The following is a 20,214-nucleotide window of genomic DNA, read 5'->3' as shown; positions in this document are numbered from 1 at the left end:
AGACATGGAGAGATAAGACGACAAAATGCGTAGACAAAATTTTCTCGTAGGCCTCATGTTAGCCCTGCTGGGGAGAATTCGCATGAGATTTAAGAAAACCTAAATCCACGCGGACGAAGTCGGAGGCACCAGCTAGCTTGTGATATTTATCACGTTTAATATTCACCTTTCCCCGCCAACTAAGCGTAAATCGTGTGCTAGGAGTACGTACGATAATAGTGCAACAGGTGGAGTTTGAACTTTGAATCCCCGACCTTTCAGATTTCAGTCAGCTCCTTAAACAGTTGAGCTATTGAGGTTATATTTCATAAAAATAAATAAATAAAATAAGTTAGATTTTGTACCTGTTGGCGCACTCAGTGCGATAGATGTCCAGTAGAGAGATGGAGCTGGGATTGTCCTCCACGAGACGCATCTGAGGCGACACTGACACGACTCGTGGCACAGTGAAGTGCAAAAACCGTCGAGAAGTTTCTTTCTGTTTGCCGAGATAGTGGTTGAGCATTCTCAGCAGTTGGAGCACCCGCTCCTCTCTTCGCGCGTCGCCCAGCCCAGAGTCGTTGACCACGAGGTACGGGTATATCTTGCCGTTATGCCCCCGTATGTACAGTCTACGGGCAGACGTGTTGTGCTTCTGGACAATTTCTACGCGCGGCATGAAGCGCGCAATCCTGACGTGGTAATGGGTATGTTTCGGCAGTAAAAATTCCCCAGGCAATTCCACCTCAGCCGTCTTCAGGCTAAAGTTCGACAGGAATCTGCATTTTTCTTCAATAAGGAACGATCTGTTACAAAAAGGTTAAAAAAGTTATCAGACTGTCTAAAATGGGTTCGAAAGCTGTTATGGTGTGAAGCATTACGAGAATCGCTAAAATGATCATGTTAGTACATGTTATACTCCGCAAGCCAGTTAATCAGCTAACTAATTGCCCGCAAGCCCGTGAGGTGATTACGATCCTACTCGGAACTACGGATGTTATGTCGTAAGCGCCACTACAGCATACGTGAAGGATGGACGGCACAATAGAAATGTCTTCTGTATTTACCTCGGCCGCGAGTGCCAGTGCTGTAGGGCTACTTACTTGGGCAGAACCTTAGTTTTGGCCTCGAGTATCTTGACCCACTTTCTCAGTTTCTGTATGAGGTTCTGTAATTTCATAGCGTTGGGCTGAGTGAAGTCAAAGTCGGCCGTGAACTGGCTCTTCATCTTCTGGAACACGGGGTCCTGCACGGTGGCCTGCGCGCGCCGCGCGAGGCTCTCCGATGCAGCTGAAGAGAATGCACCACTTACAGAACTTGTAACACTTTCTGTAGACATACAAAATGGAGTACGTGTATAAACTCTCGCAAGGCCCACTCAGATCACGCGACATCAAAAAACAAAACATTACCAATCTGAAACCCACAAGAAAAATCAACAATCGCATAGCAGTATCTGTAGACTGATTCACTGGCTCAGTGTCTAATACTGAATGATAGTCATCGAGCTCATTTGACATTTGTTTTTAATCCATTGAAGGTTTCCTTTCTATTAATTTAATATCACTCAATAAAGCAGCAATGTAGAAGTTGTAAAACCAACCAATGTCAAATGAGCTCAGTGGCTATCATTCAGTGTTAGACACTGAATCAGCGAATCACCCCGCCGCCGCTGATCAAATATAACTAAGTGTTAGTACAAGTAATATATTCTACTATGGAAAAGTTTATTTAATAAATTTTTGACATCGGCTACAATTACGATAAGTATAATGATTCTTTTTTAATTCATGTGTGTAACTTAAAAGTTACATAGTGATAAACAACCATCTCCATTGATTTAGTAGTGATATTTCTACTATACCGAACCTTTCCAATTATACTAGAAACGTCTAGAATGTACCAAATTCTTCTTTCATTCGTACGTCATGGGTAAAGTTGAATGTATGTGTTGGTAAGAATTTTTTTATTTCGCCATTAAATCCATATATTAAATAATATTACGTACGCTATCAGCCGTACCTGTTTGATCCAATAAGAACCAATCTAAACTTAATTAGATTCTGGTCAGAACCAATCCGACCCAAACTAAAGTCCTTATATATTTTTATTAGTTGGAGGTAAGGTGACGTCGGAGGGCGCCCAACAGAAGTGAAATTTCTAAGAATTTTTCGGGAAAAGTAATTTTAAATACATGTATCACATTCACTACCCATATTATAAATGTAAAAGTGTTTGTTTGTTGGTTTGTCCTTCAGTCACGTCTCAACGGAGCAACGGATCGTCATTTTTGCATGGGTATAGTTCGAAAATCAACAAGTTGACGGTGACGTTCTTCTTTGGTTTACTCCTCGGCGCACTCCTACAATTCGCAGATGCAAACATTAGGTATACTCACTTATCCCGATGCCGATACCGAAGGTGGAGACGACCTTCTTGATGAAGTTGAGCGTGTGCGGCGTGACGGTGGCCACGGCCACGGCGGCGCGGTGGTGGAACGCCACCACGTAGCACTTGGCGAGCCCGGCGCGCAGCTGCCGCAGCACCTCCTCGTACCAGTTCTCGCGGAACCACACCATCTGCACCACAGTCAGCCGTTAGATCATCATCATTATCAACAAATAGATGTCCAGTGTCCACTGCTGGGCATAGGACTCTTATAGGGAATTCCACACGCAACCAACGTCCACGCCCAACGGGATGCCACGTCCAACGGCAGTGGCATCCCAGTGACAATGGGCAGGGCACATAGTTTTAAAAACCAATATAAGTTGGGGTACCAAGGTGCTAGAATGGCAACCACGCACCGTAAAGCGCAGAGTTGGAAGACCACCCACTAAGTGGACAGACGATATCAAACGAGTCACAGGGATAAATAAGTAAATAAACAAATATTTTATTATAAAAAAACCATACGAATGCAATTACGAATGACACCGATATCAAAACGATATTTATAATAATTTTCATCCCATTACAAAAATGTTAAAAAAACTTATGACTAATAATAAAAACACGGAAACATTTTATAAGAGGAGCATTAGAAATCTCGTTAAAATAGAGCAAAGTTACTGGATAAGTAATTTTGCCATATTTTTAAATTACAGTTTATACTGTTTCATTGAGACGTCTTGTGAGTCGTGAGATAGCTCGGGAGGGAGACAGTTGATATAAAAATCAAGGCTCTTAAGACGTTGTCACCCTTCCGCAACACACATCCTACCCCAACAGCTGTCTGAGTCGCCTGTAACACAATACCTGATCGACGATGCCCTCGAGCGAGGAGAGCACGGTGGGATGTATCTCTCGCTGCAGCTGCATGATCTTGGAGCAGCGCCACATGGGCAGCGTGGCCTTGATGGGCCCCGCCTCGGAGGAACTGGTGCTCGCCCCTCCACTCGACGTGGACGCTCCATCGCTGGGCTTGGTGCCCGCCTAGCATATTGAATTTTTTATTTAGATTAGATATTTTTTTTAGTTGGAAGTCGTGCCGGACGAATAAAAACTAATGCATTTCAGGGATGAAGTACTAAGAAAACTGGATATGCTTGGAGTGAGACTGTTTAGCTAAGAAAAAAGGTAAATAATAGTATGACCCCTGTAGGCCTATCTAAATCACTTAGCGACGCACCGGAAAGATGTATTGTTTGCTACTACCATGCTGTCCCCTTACCAACAGACTCTGGAACCGGAAATATTAGGAGGCCTTATGAAACCCATCCTATTGCTAAAACCAAAAACATTTTCTTCTTCTTCTCTCAGCGCTGGTTTATGCACTTCAACGTTCCGTCTGTTGTACGTGCATTGCCCCTTCCCGCCGAAGTAAAACCAGAAACATACGGACGATGTCACTACCCCTATTATGAATGCGAAAGTGTGTTTGGGTGTTGGTTTATTAGTTTGTTTGTTTGTCCTTCAATCACGTCGCAACGGGGCTATGGATCAACGTGATTGATGATTTTTGCATGGGTATAGTCAAAGACTTGGAGAGTGACATAGTCTACTTTTTATGACGGAAAATTAAAGAGTTTCTCACGCATCAACTAGTATCTGATAAAAATGGGATCCATTAGATATTCATTACTTTAGAGTTTAGACTCTTATTACGTACAGTGCTGGCGGCAGTGGTGGGCTGGTGATGGCTCTCGGCGGTCTTGTGGCGCTCGCGCTGCTCGATCTTCAGCGTCAGGTACAGCGTGCGTATGGGGAAGTATACTGCTTGCGGGTATAGGCGACCCACCTGCCAAAGACACAATATTAAAATCTAGACCTTATTGAATGTAGTAATCTGTCATAGAAACAGCAGTTATAATTTTATTATACAGTGTGTTTTTAGGGTTCCGTACCTCAAAAGGAAAAACGGAACCCTTATAGGATCACTTTGTTGTCTGTCTGTCTGTCTGTCGGTCTGTCAAGAAACCTACATGGTACTTCCCGTTGACCTAGAATCATGAAATTTGGCAGGTAGGTAGGTCTTATAGCAGACATTCGGGAAAAAATCTGAAAACCGTGAATTTGTGGTTACATCACACAAAAAAAAATTGTGGTCATGAACTAATAATTAGTATTTTTAATTTTCGAAGTAAGATAACTATATCAAGTGAGGTATAATATGAAAGGTTTTCACCTATGTATTCTAAAACAGATTTTTATTTATTTTTATGCATAATAGTTTTTGAACTGTCGTGAAAAATGTCGAAAAAATACGACTGTAATAGCACGCAACCCTCGCTGCGCGAGCCTAATTCGCACTTGGCCGGTTTTTTTTAACTGGGGCTGTATGGGAATTTTAAAACCCTAGAGGGAAACTGTCTTAGGAAACTTCAGCTCTTTTTTTGTAAAACAATTTTGGCATAGTCAATTTTCGGTTAAGCGTGAGTTGTCATATTTACTAAAATTTTACTAATATCTAATGCACATTAAATACGTAATAAAATCCTCATCATCGTTATTATCATTCTGAGATTAGCCTGAACAAACACGAACTTAGAGCGGCGGTGGATTAATAATATGCAGTGAAATCCTCTAGTTTTCTTTGTTACAAAATCTTTTTAAGAGTTTACGTTTCACGTTATAACATCTGTTTATAAGTCCCGCAAATTGCTAATGCGCGTGGCCGCCATTTTAGTGACGTCAGCACTAGACTGAAGTTTCAAGCTGATGATATATTTATATTTCGGCTGACGTCAAAATGACGTCATTTCGATGTTAATGAGACATAGATCCAGCGCAATAGCAATGTGCGGGACTTATACATATATATTCGATTATGTTTGACCACACGAGTCGATTGTCAAAAATGGAGTAAATCCGTAAGGAGCTTCACTCACATGACTCAAGAGGTTCAGTATGACGTTGCCGTCGTACTGCACGAGGCAGGCCAGCAGCTGCGGTATCCACGGCAGCCACTGCACGGGTGGCACGCCCACCGAGTACTTGTCCAGAGCCTCGGAGAGGCTATTCTTCTCGTCGTCGAAACTCAGCATCCAGAGAACCTAGTTTAAGCAATCGAAGAGTTAAATAAGAGTTAATTAAGAGAGAAAAATAGAATAATCACTATGAAAACCAAGTTAATAGTGACGTTGTGAGTGTATTTTGCCGGACAGCTCGTAAAGTTCCAGCGAAAAGAACAAGAAAGAGGGTAGTTCGCTACTGCCCTTGACAGCTCGGAACTAAATTAAAGCAAAATCGAACTTTTAACCCATAGCACTAACAACTCGATAAAAATAGCTACCTCAAAACAGCAATTCTGTTTGGTGGCCATTTTAAATATGGACGGAAGTAGCATTCGCGGTGCTTATCCGAAAAAGATTTGAGTTACTCTCAATTCGCACCTCAATCAAACATCGGTTGCCCTTTATATAGATGGTTGATTAATGTACCGTACCATCAATAATCGCAATTCGTAGAGAAAACTAAAGAATAAATTGTAATAAGAGACTGCAATACTTTACCTTGGCGCAATATTTCCTGGACTTCGATTCATTCTGATGCCTACAAGCGTGGAGGAAGCACGTCATAGCAGACACTCCTACTTGCGTTTGCCGCGGGTCCCTTATAAAGATTTTCTCCAAATAATCACCCCATAACGCCCAGGCTTTGACCAAAGTATCATGTAATTGTACTGCCGCAGCGAACGCCTTATTCGCATCTTCAGATCTTCCCAACTGGGCCAAAAGCAACCCTTTGAAAGCGTAGAATTCCGCTGTCATCTCTTTTGTAAAGTACTTGAAATTGGTCGATTCTATCATATCCAACCCTTCTTGCAATTCGTCTTTTCCCTCTGTCCATGACATCTGGATGTGACATTTGACCTGTTGTCTTATTTTTTGGAAACAGTCTACTATGGGGACGCTGGGTATTGTGTAAATTCTGTGTAAAGAGTCCAGGCACACACCGGATAAGTTATGTTTTCTTGCTATCTTAGCAAAATGTATTATTGCCTGAAAAAAAACAATTTTAAAATGCAGGCTATCCCTAAGGGTAAATCCGTATTGAGACTTTCCACTGAGCGATTTTATCCATCGAATTCTGTGACATTGAAATTGTATAAAGCCGTTCGCGCATATTTTTGACGAGTGTGTGCGGCTCCATACTCACGGAAAAAAATCGCGCGGTGAAATTCCGCAGCGCATGCTTACCCTAAATGTTTCTTAATTTATGATAAAATGTATAAAAGGAAAGAATGGAACGTATTATTTGTCATAGCGCTGTAGTATTGTGCGAGACATGATTATCTTCCACCATCGTGCATCGGTCTGCTTCTAACCAAGAGTTCCTAAAATTATTATGACCACCAAAGATTCCATAAGGGTCGAAGTATACATATTCTGAAGCTTGTCCGATCTCTAAATAATAATAATACGATAAATAGATTGTTGGACAAATCATAAATTATTTAGTAGAGAAAATCAAATTTTTTGTATCACTTGTTGTTGGTAATACTATTCTAAGTGGTCGTTTTGGACATCAATAGGATGACATCGAGCTATAAGGAAATCTTTTGGTAAGGCCATACCTGCGCACTGGCGTGCACGCCAAGCATACTGTGGTTGGACGCGTGGTCGGTCTGAGAATCATAGTGCGATGCGATGAACTGATAGTGATGCTGGCGCCAAGTGAAGATGGCGCCCCAGTGGGACAGAGGATCGGCCACTACGGGCAGTCGGTTGCGCCACGTCTTCACTATGGCCTTCATGTCGTGTAGCGACGTCGGTCGACTATGAAGGAGTCCCTAACGATACAAAATAAGTTAGATTAGGTTTATGATTGCTTCAAGGTAAGATTGTGTAATAGTGACCGGTTGAAATGCTGTTATAGAGTTTAATAAGCAACAAATTTCTAGTTCCTCAAGATGATCGAGCCTTTTTATCGTTCCTCCTCAGCAGTCTCTAATGTCTATTTTCAGTATGTTCTAAATGCTAAATATTTTAAATCACTATAAGTAAAGGGAATGACTTGGTTATTTTTGGACATACATTTTGTATTTGCGCGGCGTCACTAAGCCCGATGAGTTGTTGCGCTGTGTACGTGCAAACGCATGCGATATAAGGCGAGACAGGCAGCGCCGCTTTGCACAGGTACTGCCTTTTCTATCCTAGCTGTATCAAACAATCCCCTAGCGACGATATTCAGTAGAATGTACATACGGTATGTATCTGCGCGGCCTCGCTGAGCTCCATCAGTTGCTGCGCCGCGCGCAGCAGCGGCAGATGCGCGTGCGACACGAGGCGCGGCAGGCGGCGCCACTCGCGCAGGCACTGCGCCGCCGCGGCCTCCGCGTGGCGCTCCACGCCGCTCAGCTGCTGCTCTCCGCCCGCGCAAATGCACAGGTACCCGCGGTACAGGTTCACGAGCCACGCTGGCAACATGCCTCAAGCATTACCTGCAGTTTCTCATAGCACAGACAGAATATAGTAAAGTACCTAATTGTACCTTCCAGGCACAAGTTTAACTTAATAGTTACAACTCTTGTTCCGACGCAATAAAGTGTGATTCAGCTTGCACAGCACTGCAGTCTAATGTTTAAAAACGCCTAGGCCTCTCTCAGTTGCGTTAACTCTTGATGGGGTTCGCATTCTGACATATCCTGCTTCACCCGCTTCTGCGCAACCAAGTTTTGCGTCTTCTCTCAAAGCACACGACGTCTAGTCAGAGCATTCTTCAGCAGTCGCAAGTTTTAGCTCCAAGGGCACATGAATATGATCAACGAAAAAAAAGACTGACAGAATATTATACACACTTTGGGAATACCATTTTCATATTAACTAAATAAACTTACCTAATTCCTTTGGGCAGTTATACTCCACTTCAGCGAGCGCATCCTTCATAGTTGGCCAATTCGGATTCCTCCATGAACTTTCGAGGATCAAAAACGGGTCTCGAACATTCCTAGTCAAGCCGAGTTCCAATAATGAATCCCATTGATTTAGCTCCTTGGCGCATTTGATCCAATGTTGGGTCCACAGAGTACATTCCTTGTGCATATTATAAGACGACGGGTTTGCTGAGTATTCTTGTTTTAGTTTGGCCATAGCGACGTCGTACGCAGCCTGAATAATAAAAAATAGGCTTGATTTTTTTATCATTTCTTTATTTATACTTATACGACTTAAAAAACTAAATTTCGATGAGTTTATGAAGTAAACTGCTTGTAAGTGATTTACTGTTTACCTTGGGATCTTGGTCCTTCATCTTCCAAGATCATCAGATCTTCTTTCATTTTGAGTGAAACCAACTGATTCATTGTTCAAATAAATGATTGTTTGAATCAGAAATATTTTTAGTAAAAAAACTTATACAAATGCTTTTAAATCATCATGTAAATCCATTATAGATTTATTTTAGATTTGGAGTAAAATTATGCTATGTGAAGATTTTTATGGCACACCATGTAATTTTGAGCAATTATGCACTAAAACTGATAAGCTAGAAACTGATCTCATACCTGGGCTTGCTCGAAGAAGCCTTGCTGTTCATACGCGATAGCAACATTCGTCTCTCGATACCGCGCGTGTTTCTGCCATAGACCGGACCACATGTCTTCCTCTTGCAGTAATTCATACATGTCACTCAAAGAGTCTAGTATCTCCTGCAATTAAATCCAAGTTTACTCGATTTTCCACGAAAAAAATGACAGTCAGTGGGAACTGCCGACAGAACTGAACTATAAAAAAAAATTTGGAGCTGTTAAAAAGTACTCAGACTACCAAAAGCATTCTTGACACTCCCCTAAAAGCAGCTCGGTGACGCAACTTTGACGTTTTTACCCATCTTAAAATCGGCTAAAGAAGTGAGACCGAGTTTTTAAGATTCAGGACACTTCATGGCTTTCGTTTTATCTGCAACACATGTTTGCCGGTTTCCGTTTGCCGGATCTTTGTTATGAAGCGCATACTGACGGCAACTACGTCGGGGTTGCGCGGGGACAAACCCCACTCCCCCACCCTTCTACTTCAGCATGAAAATCTCTTGCCGTGCCGTGCACCAGTGGCCGGTGAAAAGAAGGGACTTACCGTGGGTGGAGTGGTTTCTACATCGTAGTCGTATATCTCAAGAGCTTCCCGGTTTGTCCGACCGCTCGCCTGATCGATAGCCATCTGTTCCAAGTTGAGAGTCATTCGGTGCCACAGATTGTGTGTCTTCCCAAGGTATTTCATCATAGGTCTGCAAAAATGTCACGCAAAAACTACATATTAAGTAAGCTCTTTGATGAAAATTACAAGATGAGCCTACGGCAGTCAGTGTCCGCGAAAACGTTAGCTCAACCACGATTAGGCGTAATTTGTTATTTAGGCGATTTATACTTTAAGACTTATATATAGAATTTATATTTTATGCTTAACTAACTACACAAATTTCAAACCCCTATTTTACCCCCTTAGGGGTTGAATTTTTAAAAATCCTTTCTTAGCGGATGCCTATGTTATAATAGCTATCTGCATGCCAAGTTTCAGCGTCCGTCCAGTAGTTTGAGCTGTGCGTTGATAGATCAGTCAGTCAGTCACCTTTTCCTTTTATATATTTAGATAATTGATGAATAAGATAAGTTTTACAATGCAATATTGAAACACTTTTTTTTTGATTCTGCAGTAAACAAACTAAAGTCGAAGTAATCCTTTTACTGTCAGATTTTATATGCGAGTTCTTTTCACCAATGTGGCATATTTAATTAATATAAAACTAGATGATGCCCCTTGTCGATGATGACTTGGCGTGAATTTAAGTTTTTTTTAATCCTATGGGAACTCTTTGCTTTTCCGGGATAAAAAGTTACCTTTGTCAATTTCTGGGCCAAATCACCAAATCCTTACTAATACTTACCTTACAGTTTTATCGATTTTGATGAAATTTGGTACAGAGTTAGCTTACATCCCGGGGACGAACATACTTTATCTACTTTTATCCCCAAAAGTCAAAGCGTTCCCATGGTATTTTTTAAATTTTATTAGAATAACTTAAATACATTATATTGCAAATACAAATACAAATACCTTTATTGCGAATCTGGGTAAACAGTTAAAATGATTGCAAACAAAATATGGTACGAAAACAGGGTACAATTAACTTACGGTTTAATTGAAACGGGTGGGTTGCATCGAGCGAGAGCTTCAATGAATGTGTTGAGCGCACTGAGGGGCTGGTCGCGCTGAATAACATGCACTCCGGATATAATGAAAGGTACTATCTCATTCATTATTGTCTGAAAAGAAAACAATATTTAAATAAAAATATAAGATATTGGTTAATAATATTGGTAGGTACATTAAGTTTTAAATTTTCGTGTTGAAGAAAATACTTATTGTTTCTATTCATCCCTCGCTCAACAGCATTTGCAAGAGACACCATTTTCTAAACAATTATTTATTTGCGCTGTATGCTTGTAAATTAATCCTGAAGCATTTCACCATAAGTTCCAAAAATGAAAAAAACCGGTCAAGTGCGAGTCGGACTCGCAAACGAGGGATTCCGTGCCATCGTACACGAAATAACAATTTTTTTTGTTTTAATTTTTAAGACGGCCATTATGATATTTTGATTATAAGTTGTTATAGCGGCAATATAAATACACATCCTGTGAAAATTTCAACTATCTACCTATTACGGTTTACGAGATACAGCCCGCTGACAGACGGACGGACGGAGGTTTAGTAATAAGGTTCGGGTGGCCCCCTCCAGGTAAGGAATCCTAAAAACGGTGCGTAAAAAAATTATCATGTGTCGGAGAATGCTGCTAAGTTTTTTTACAATGAAAGTATTAATAATTCTAAATGTATGCTGAGCCAAAAGTATGATACTGAAATAATTGTAACTCACAGTAAGTTGTCGCTCATCAAGCGCGGCCCACAGCGCGGGGAAGAGCCGCAGCCAGGTGTGGTGCGCCAGCGCGTCGTCCATGTGCGCGAGCTGCGCGGCCGCGGTCACCAACTGCTCCGTGCGCACGCGCCGCGCTAGCTCTAGGAACTCCGACTGCTTTGCTACTATTTGATTTAGGGCTCGTTGTCTGAAAAAAAACCTATAATTAAAACCCAAAAGGACAACCTACTAATTTGGCACGTACATTGCAATGTTTTTTTTTTAATTTCGACTTAATGAACAGTGAACATTTTACACCACACTTTTAGACCAAAGCACTAGATAAAAACCGAGACTGGTGTTTGCAATTTGCAGCCCAAATAGACCGTAGTTTGTGCCAGGGCTGTCTCTTTCTGCATCTTTGACCTCACACGAATCATGTATGGAATCCTTCACAAAATCAAAGTATTCATTTCAACTTCATGTACATAACTAATTCCCATCGGCAAAATTCATTTGCGCAGAAATGCGCAATTTAACGCCGACAAAAACCTCATATACACCAATGAAATATAGACCTTATTGCTTGACATTAAGATTTCAAACACAAGAACAACAGAGACTCGTGCTATCTCGCTCATAATTCGCACGTACCATGGCGCGTAGGCAACAACCAAACGGACGCGCGTTATAATTGGCTGAAATACTTTCGCGCCATTCAAAAATAAGATTTCTGCGCAGATACATCGACGTAACTTATAAAAGTGGTAGTGGTACAACACTGTTCACTGTTCATTCATCACAGAAACTTAACTTGTCAAAATATAGTTTTATATAAGCAGATATTTTAATTTTTCCATATGAGGAAGGCCAAAATTGTTACTGGATTTCACATTTTTTTATTTATTCTTTACCTGTTGGGCACATTTTTGGTCAAATCATCCTTCTGATTAGAACTGGAGTCCAGATCCATATCCAATACATCCTCTTTGTCTGGGTCAAGAGAATCACTGAACCCGTCCGCGGATTCCTCCTTCACAGTACTAAATATTACAAAAGACTTCCTCTCCTCACTGTCGGCCCAGTTAATCACCGCTGCTATGTTCGGAAGCAGGTATTTGGTATTCGACAATCGAATTTGCGTGCCTAAAAACAGAATATGAAGTTAATGATTTTAAACTTATTTCGTGGTTTAATGATTGATGTATTTTAACCCGTTTCTACATTAAAATATAGAATATGAAGTTCTTATTCAAACGTTTGCAAAAGCACTAAAGTTTTCTGTTGCTTAGTTATTGGTCATTATTGCTTATTAGTCACATGATCTACAACTAATTTAGCAGTTGCCTAGATTATTAGTTCTTGCGCAAAAATTGATTTTTCTGACCTCGTTTAAAAGATATACAAGTAAGAAAATTAAAAACTTACAAATTCTGTAAAATGATAGAAGAGGATAAAAGCTGAAAGATAGATAGAAAATCATTCAACAAAAACAACACTCACTCGAAACACAAGTAACAAGCAATAGTTCGAGACACTGCTTGATCCAGAAGTGCTGTCCGATATGTTCCCAGTTCTGCGAACAAATGATGTATAGGAGACGATCGAACACGCGGCGTCGCACGCTGCCGTCGTACACCTCGAAGAACTTCGCGCGAATGTGCGGTTGCGGGCATCGTAAACCCGCTAAGAATGCTGGTTCCAGTTTCATTGATAGTTCTGTCATTTTTAAATGCTCATCTCTGGAATAATATTGATTTTATTTAATCATCATGCAAAATTGTTTAATGTGGCCACAGGTAAATGTAAATATTATAAAGGTATCGTTTTAAGTTTAATTGTATTTTTTTAAACGCATACTATCCATACTAATATTATAAAAATGAAAGTGTATCTGTCTGTCTGTGACCCTTTCACGACCCAGCCGTTGAACCGATTTTGAGGAAAATTAATTAGTACATACATATTTTACATTCGGAGAGGGGCCTAGGTTACCTTTTATCCCAGAAAATCAAAGAGTTCACATAGGATTTTTAAGAACCTAAATCCACGAGGACGTAGTAGCCGGTATCATCTAGTGATAAATAGTCTGGAAGCACCAAGAACTAATATCGAAAACCTAAAAGTATTACTACGTTACCTGTACACGTAATTGATAAGGTCTAGGAAATGTGCGTTCAACTCCAAATCGTCGGGGAACCGTTTTTCCACATACTGCATAAGCTTTACAAGTAGAATGGATTTTTCCCGCAGCGAGGGCGCCGCCCCGGCAGCTATTCCCTTCCATTTCACCCACTCTTCTACCATGCGGGTTATTGCTTTCATTACCTAATACACATAGATTAGATCATTTTATATTTGTAAGTTTTATAGTTTTAACGGTGATAACCTAGTGGTAAAGAGATGAGCCTCCGCTTCCTATTCGAAAGGTTAGGATTCGAGCGTGGGCACCTCTAACTATTCGGAGTTATGCGAGTTTTTTTTAAATATCACTTGCTTTAACGGTGAAGGAAAACGGAAAAAATCGTGAGGAAAAGTACACACCTGAGACTTCTCGATAATGTACTCATAGATGTGTGAAATCTGCCAATCCGCACTTGGCCAGCGTGGTGGAGGAGACTCAGCTCCGATTTCAGTAGTGAGCCGGCGATGGATTGTTGATGATAATTTGTCAAAGTAATACTTTCGCAATAGTTTTCAAAACATTATTTAAATTGACTGATAACCAAAATAGCAGTTACTTTTAACAAGAAATCATTATAGCAGGAATTACCGAGTTTAGAAGTAGAGTTTGAATAAGTTGCTAGTTTTTTTTCCAATAAAATCAATGTGGTGTGAATCAATCACCAATAAAATCAGTTGACAGATTCGCTAACTTAAACAACAATAATTAAATAGCATTTCTGAAACTAGATGATAGAAAACCTTAAGAGCTAGCGCGCACCACGCTGCGGTGAGTTACGGTGCGTTTTAATATCCGTATATTTGAATTTAAATGTATCAAAATCCGGTGTGAAATTCAATGGAAAAAAGCCCGCAATGCGCGCACTTCTATGTAGTTCTATAGTTCACAGATTTTGCGGGGAAGAAAACGTACGGTAATTTACCGTGGTGCGCGCTAGCTCTAATGTGTATGTTCATACCTTTGCATCATTAGTCTTTTCAATAAGTCCAACGAGTATCGTTCCGATAAACGTTTTCCTTGTTTCAACTGGCATTACAGAAACTCTTGCTTTCAGCAGATCCAATGCTAATATCTGCAATAAAATATTTATAAAGGTTAAATAATTTAGTATCGGAAACCAGAAATATAGTAACTGTACATTGACGTTAAATGGTAGGTATTGACTTTGCCTACGTAATTCAACCCATATAAACTAGAATGGAATTATAAATGACAGTTGTACATTACCCCTGTAAACACATTATTTCTCGTCAACCTATTTTTTTTTCGTATTACGTCTTTGAAAATAAACAACCATAGCTAAAATCTCACCAACAAATTCACTGTGCAATTTTCTATGGATACTTTTACCATTAAGACTGATGAAAATAAGTAAATAAACTCACCAACAAATCCGAAGTGGCCGCATCAGGGTTGGGCGCGACGTGATCCCTCGCCATACGTTGCAGCACCCTCATCAAAGGCAGCAGCAATCGGTCCACATAGCCAGCGCTGGATGCGCAACAGGCTTTCAACATCATTAAAGGCCCTAATAAGGCACTGGCGCCACTGGTCGCACCCGCTCCACCAGCTGATTTCTCGTACGTAGCCAGCCCTTCGAAGGCATATTTACTCACGCACGCGTATAGAGTTTCAAGTTCTTCGTACTAAAAAAAGAAAAGTTTTTTTGAAACCTTCAGAACGTTTTCCGACTCGTATATAAAGGGATAAACCATACAACATATTATGGGCACAGAACTGTGCCGTCAAAAAATTTTGACGGTTACTGTACTAAATCTACGTGCAGCTTGCTTTGGCTACTGTACTGCGCCTTTAATGACACTTCAAGTCTAATGAGCAGTCACGCAGAACAGTCAGATAACTCACGAGTTGAACGAAAGTTGAATTTATAAACAAAATTACCTATGAATTGTACCTTAATCGATCCGAATTAACATTACCACTGCAAAACATTAAGCTCTCAAAGACGTTCTAAAAAATCGTACAACATGTCATAGCGTAAATATTCTGCCTATATCACTAGAAGATAAAGACTGCGAAAGTTTTCAAGTTATTAATTCGTATCCAACCGTCAAATAATTTCAAAATATATTACAAAACATTTGACAAAAATAAACTACAACTCACTTTCGATGCTTGTGCCGCTCCCGAAGGCTCAGTAGGAAACAATGCCGTTAGCTTCGCCAGCAGGTTATGCGTGAGTCGTACTATCTTCGCGTTAGTTGAAGCGACGCAGGCCGCTAGACCTCGCTGCAGAGGTTTCAGCGCCGCGAGGATTTGATCCCGTCTCAAAACGCCCAGTAGAAACACGAGCAACTCTAGTGCAGTGCACGCATTTGCGCACGCAGCCGCGTTCGTATCCGCCGTTGAGAACACCTAGGCCATAAAGGAACTTATTACTTTCAAAATACAATCCTTTATAGCAATTTCACTCTCATCACATGATTGCCTGATGTACATCGACCACCCGTTGTGCCAGACTTTTTTCCACACACATCCAAATTGTGGAACGAATTTCGTCGGCAGTGTTCCCACTAGATTTCAACCCAACGCTCTACCCTTGAATAACGCCAGTTATACAAGGGCAGATCAACATATTCCTGAAAAGCCGCAAACGCATTAGCGGTTTCTATGGTGCTGCAAATATTTATAGGCGGCGAAAATCACCAAAACTCAGGTAAACAATTGTTGTGCAAAACGTCAAGATCGGTGCCAACGTGATCAGAAATTCTGGCGCAGCTGACTCGTCTATACCACTATTTTTAACCTGTAAACTGTTAACTTTACCTTGTCTAACCAGGCGAGTTTGGGTTCGCAAAGGTGCGGCCACACATCAGGTTTTAACGCAGCACGTAACAATAGTACGCAGCGCCTTGACAACTGTTCGCCTGGCGATCCCCCCGCACCGCCTCCGCCTCCCGCCGCCGTTGTGGCCGCTCCGGCGCCCGCTACACTACCCTCGTTCACCTGTGGAATGTATTTTAATAGTACCTTTTACATACAGAAGGCACTTCACAAAGACGTTCACATAAATAGCGACTTTTATTAAGACGCAATACAGTGCGATTCCGTTTGCGTCAGCATTGCGGTCTAAAATGTAACAAATGTTTTTAAAAATTCAGTGGGAATTCTTTGATTATTCAGATCAAAAAATGCTCAAATTATCTTTGTACTTACATAATTTCGTCAAAATTGGTTAAACGGATGGGCCGTGAAACGTTAGTAGTGAGACAGACATTTTCACATTTATAATACATATCAGTATAGAGAATATTTAAAAAATGCTAATACGAATAAACACCAACCTGACACGCGAGCCTTAGGAGCAAGTTAACGACAACATCGACATGTTGCCTTTCGAGCGGTTTGGCCGCGTCGGGTTCTAAGCGCGACACGCTCGCCTGCGGGCTCGCCCAGCCCGTGTTGAGCGCTTTGCGAGATTCATTACCGCTCTCGTCTGAGGACATGCGTTTCATTGCGCCACTTGGCGACGTCGCTACCTGGGAAATCGAATTAAAATATTCGAGGATTTTCGATAACAAGTCGTAAATAAAAAAAACTATAACACACCACTGACCACTGCTTTATCAAAATCAAACTAAAAAGTAAAATATTTAAGTTCGTAAATGGTGCCACATTGAACATTTTCAAATTTTTTATAGCCATGTCACTCAGGATGATGTAAAGATTCTAAACAATACAGATCTAAAAACTGTTCAGACATTTAGAAGTTATGGTGGAATAAACAAACTCACATACATACAGAAATCTTGAAAACATTACACTTCTTTTTTTTAGCAGTCGTGTAATAAAAATGGGATGTCACTTTTACGTTTCAACAAGTGAAAAGATTACGTAAAGTTACACAATGTCCATACTCACCACAGTATCCATAGGAGTGTGGTCACGGATTCTCTGTAGGTCCCACTTTAGTGCCACTTCAGCTAAATCCACGGCAAGCCGACGGTGTTCCAGAGACGCTGTGTTCGAGAAACCGAGCCGTTGCATTGCCGCTACCATGTGGCCCACTAACGCGTGTCGTACTGGGTAGTATACCTGTCCACAATAGTTCCATTTTTATTTATCCATTTTCCAAATAGAGCAATTTTCATTGTCAGGGCTAGACAAGTGGTTGGAGGATATAAAGCAATGAAATGGGGCTGTAGCTACTCGAAATTAAAAGAAGCGGTTTTGGATAGGAAGTGTTTCTACGAGACAACCTAAACTTCGTTTCGAACACACACCATGATAATTAACAATTTTTTCTGCTCTTGCCATGTCACCAGAACTATTGCCTCAGCCATACCTGTAAAATGTACGACTACTGAACGTAGCCTGCATTTGAAGTGAGATGATTTCGTGATGATTCGTCATTACGTTTTCGTACCTTTTACAAGAAGTTTAAAGATTAATTCTGCGTTAAGAAATTCTTCCACAAAAAATATAAAACGGTAGGTTATGATTTTACTTTTAGGGATTTTCAGTGAAACTAATGCGACACTGAGTAATTTAGGGAATTAGATACGTTATACTGCTGAAAATGGCAAGCGGAGCTAAAATAATTGATTCACAATACTGAAATTATCAACCTTATATTGCCTCACGACGAGCTGCAGAATGTGGAACAGCTGCTGCACCGAGTGTCCATCCTTCACAATGATCGTCTAGGTCCAGTGCATCAGCATGGTGTTGCTGTCCTCCATCCGCTGCGACATGGCTGGCGTAAAGATCTCGAGTGCTGCTCTATCTATCGCGCGAGTCTCTCACCTTATAATGCCTCACAACGAGCTGCAGAATGTGGAACAGCTGCTGCACCGAGTGTCCGTCCTCCACAATGATCTTCTTGGTCCAGTGCGTCAGCATGGTGTTGCCATCCTCCATCCGCTGCGGCATGGCCGGCGTGAGGATCTCCAGTGCGGCTCTAACCACCGCGCGAGCCTCCACTGCGTGTGCTTTCAGTAGACTATGGAACACTATTGAAAAACAATATAAAAGGACGATGGTATAACGATTCGGTATCATAGGATCTCAAGAACATGTCAATAAGCTAACTAAGTGCTAGATACACAGAACTAATTAATTATTATGAAACTATACTTACCTTGCAAAACAATTCGTTTATGTATGGCGAATTTAGCGATGATGTGACTGAGCAGTAGATGCCCATGATACCTGAAACAAGCGTTTATTGCCGATGATAAAAAGTTGAAGAGTTTTGGAAATTATATAATCTCAGAACAGTATTCTCAAGATGCTTTGTGACGGATTGCCTAGCAATATTTTTATACTGGCTATCCGTGGATCAAAATAGTAATAAGAAATAGATACAGATTTGTTTGTCGACAGTGACGCCTGGGAAGTGTTTTTTAACATTCCCAGTAAGTTTTATGTACCTATACTTTACTTTTTTTTACATAATTGTATATTTTGTGAATAAATAGGCTGGGTTTTTCTCCTAGGATGGATATTGTTGATCATGAAGCGACTGTTTTGGTAACCTGATTTATCACTCCTTAATTTCCTTTACATGACTAGTTTCGCCAAGTGAAAGAAAATTATGTCGTAATGACAAGAAATTAAAGTTTATCCGTTAAATACCTTGTAGCAGGGTCGACGTAGTTTTTACCGAGCAGACACGGCCAGGCAAAGGTCATAAGCCGTCGCAGCTTATTACCCTGCTTCTTGTTATTGGCATCGTGGATGTGTGCAGACGCTTGCTCTAGCAACAGACAGGCGAACTGCAGTAGTGAGATTCGGACGGCGTCGGAACACGCGAACGGGTTTTCTGGGTCTATCACCTAAAAGAGAAATATAACTTTTTTAGATTAAAAAAAATTGTATGGTTAAGACGTAACTCGTAAGCCTAGAGCCTTCTAATCGGGGGTCCAGGGTTCGACCACGCGCACACGTCGAACTTTTTAGAGTTACTTTTATTTTATTTTTATTTTTTTACTGAACCACCAACAGAATCACCAAGAAAAATTACATTATTCAAATCCTAGGTGCTAAGTTATTATATGATTCAAATTATAGGCGGCTACAGCATGCAAATTTAGACGGATAAGTCGTGCGAAAGAACTATTATAACTAACAGCTTATGAAAGAAACGTTACATGCATTTCAAGCAATTAAATATAACTTGTTTTAATGGTGATAAAAATATATAGCGAGAAAAGGAAACCGACATAGGTACCGGAGAGATCTCCATAATGTTCTCAAAGGTGAAGTCTGTCAATCTGTATTTGAACAAAACCCTTTTCATTCTGAGAGGAGACCCGTATTTAGTAGTGGATTCGATGTTCGGGTCGATGGGTTGAGACTTGAGATTTAGATGATGATGATGATGATGATGATGATGGAAAAATTTGGTGAAAGTAATATTGAAGTCATTGTAGTCGCATTTGTCTTGAGGTTTTGTGAACGACCTCCCTGGCGCAGTGGTAAACGCTGTGGTCTTGTTAGTGGGAGGTCCCGGGTTCAATTCCCAGCAGGGATTTGGAATTTATTTTAATGTATATAACGGGTATATGCCACGGTTAATTTTTGTTTTGTAAAAACGAAAATTAATCGTGGTATGTACCCGTTATATACATTATAATATGTCGTTAAACCACGAAATAAGCTTAAAATCATTTTGATTTAATTTCCACTGGTCTGGACTGGTGGGACGCTTCAGCCGTGGCTAGTTACCACCCTACCGCCAAGCGATTTAGCGTTCCGGTACGATGCCGTGAAACCAAAGGGATATGGGTTTA

At 40.8% G+C, this 20,214-nt stretch overlaps 1 protein-coding gene across 1 annotated transcript in view; it reads right to left on the bottom strand.

Moving 5' to 3' along the window:
* Positions 1–20,214, bottom strand: part of Nipped-A (Transcription-associated protein Nipped-A) — a 53,492-nt gene that overhangs the window by 18,120 nt on the left and 15,158 nt on the right. Inside the window, exons 18-43 of the mRNA XM_034971917.2 lie at positions 19,058–19,257; positions 18,561–18,631; positions 18,227–18,432; positions 17,342–17,515; positions 16,765–16,959; positions 16,247–16,426; positions 15,587–15,835; positions 14,845–15,105; positions 14,418–14,531; positions 13,415–13,602; positions 12,778–13,016; positions 12,189–12,420; positions 11,296–11,482; positions 10,551–10,681; positions 9,495–9,645; positions 8,927–9,070; positions 8,261–8,531; positions 7,629–7,840; positions 6,998–7,213; positions 5,934–6,422; positions 5,310–5,474; positions 4,091–4,219; positions 3,238–3,414; positions 2,378–2,558; positions 1,083–1,308; positions 345–785 (exon numbers count right to left, since the gene is read on the bottom strand). Coding sequence (XP_034827808.1) covers positions 345–785; positions 1,083–1,308; positions 2,378–2,558; positions 3,238–3,414; positions 4,091–4,219; positions 5,310–5,474; positions 5,934–6,422; positions 6,998–7,213; positions 7,629–7,840; positions 8,261–8,531; positions 8,927–9,070; positions 9,495–9,645; positions 10,551–10,681; positions 11,296–11,482; positions 12,189–12,420; positions 12,778–13,016; positions 13,415–13,602; positions 14,418–14,531; positions 14,845–15,105; positions 15,587–15,835; positions 16,247–16,426; positions 16,765–16,959; positions 17,342–17,515; positions 18,227–18,432; positions 18,561–18,631; positions 19,058–19,257 — 5,429 coding nt within the window. The remainder of the gene's footprint in view (positions 1–344; positions 786–1,082; positions 1,309–2,377; positions 2,559–3,237; positions 3,415–4,090; positions 4,220–5,309; positions 5,475–5,933; positions 6,423–6,997; positions 7,214–7,628; positions 7,841–8,260; positions 8,532–8,926; positions 9,071–9,494; positions 9,646–10,550; positions 10,682–11,295; positions 11,483–12,188; positions 12,421–12,777; positions 13,017–13,414; positions 13,603–14,417; positions 14,532–14,844; positions 15,106–15,586; positions 15,836–16,246; positions 16,427–16,764; positions 16,960–17,341; positions 17,516–18,226; positions 18,433–18,560; positions 18,632–19,057; positions 19,258–20,214) is intronic.

Source organism: Maniola hyperantus, chromosome 1 (genome assembly GCF_902806685.2).
Source record: "Maniola hyperantus chromosome 1, iAphHyp1.2, whole genome shotgun sequence".
NCBI lineage: Eukaryota > Metazoa > Arthropoda > Insecta > Lepidoptera > Nymphalidae > Maniola > Maniola hyperantus.
This window is presented reverse-complemented; position numbering and strand designations above follow the sequence as displayed.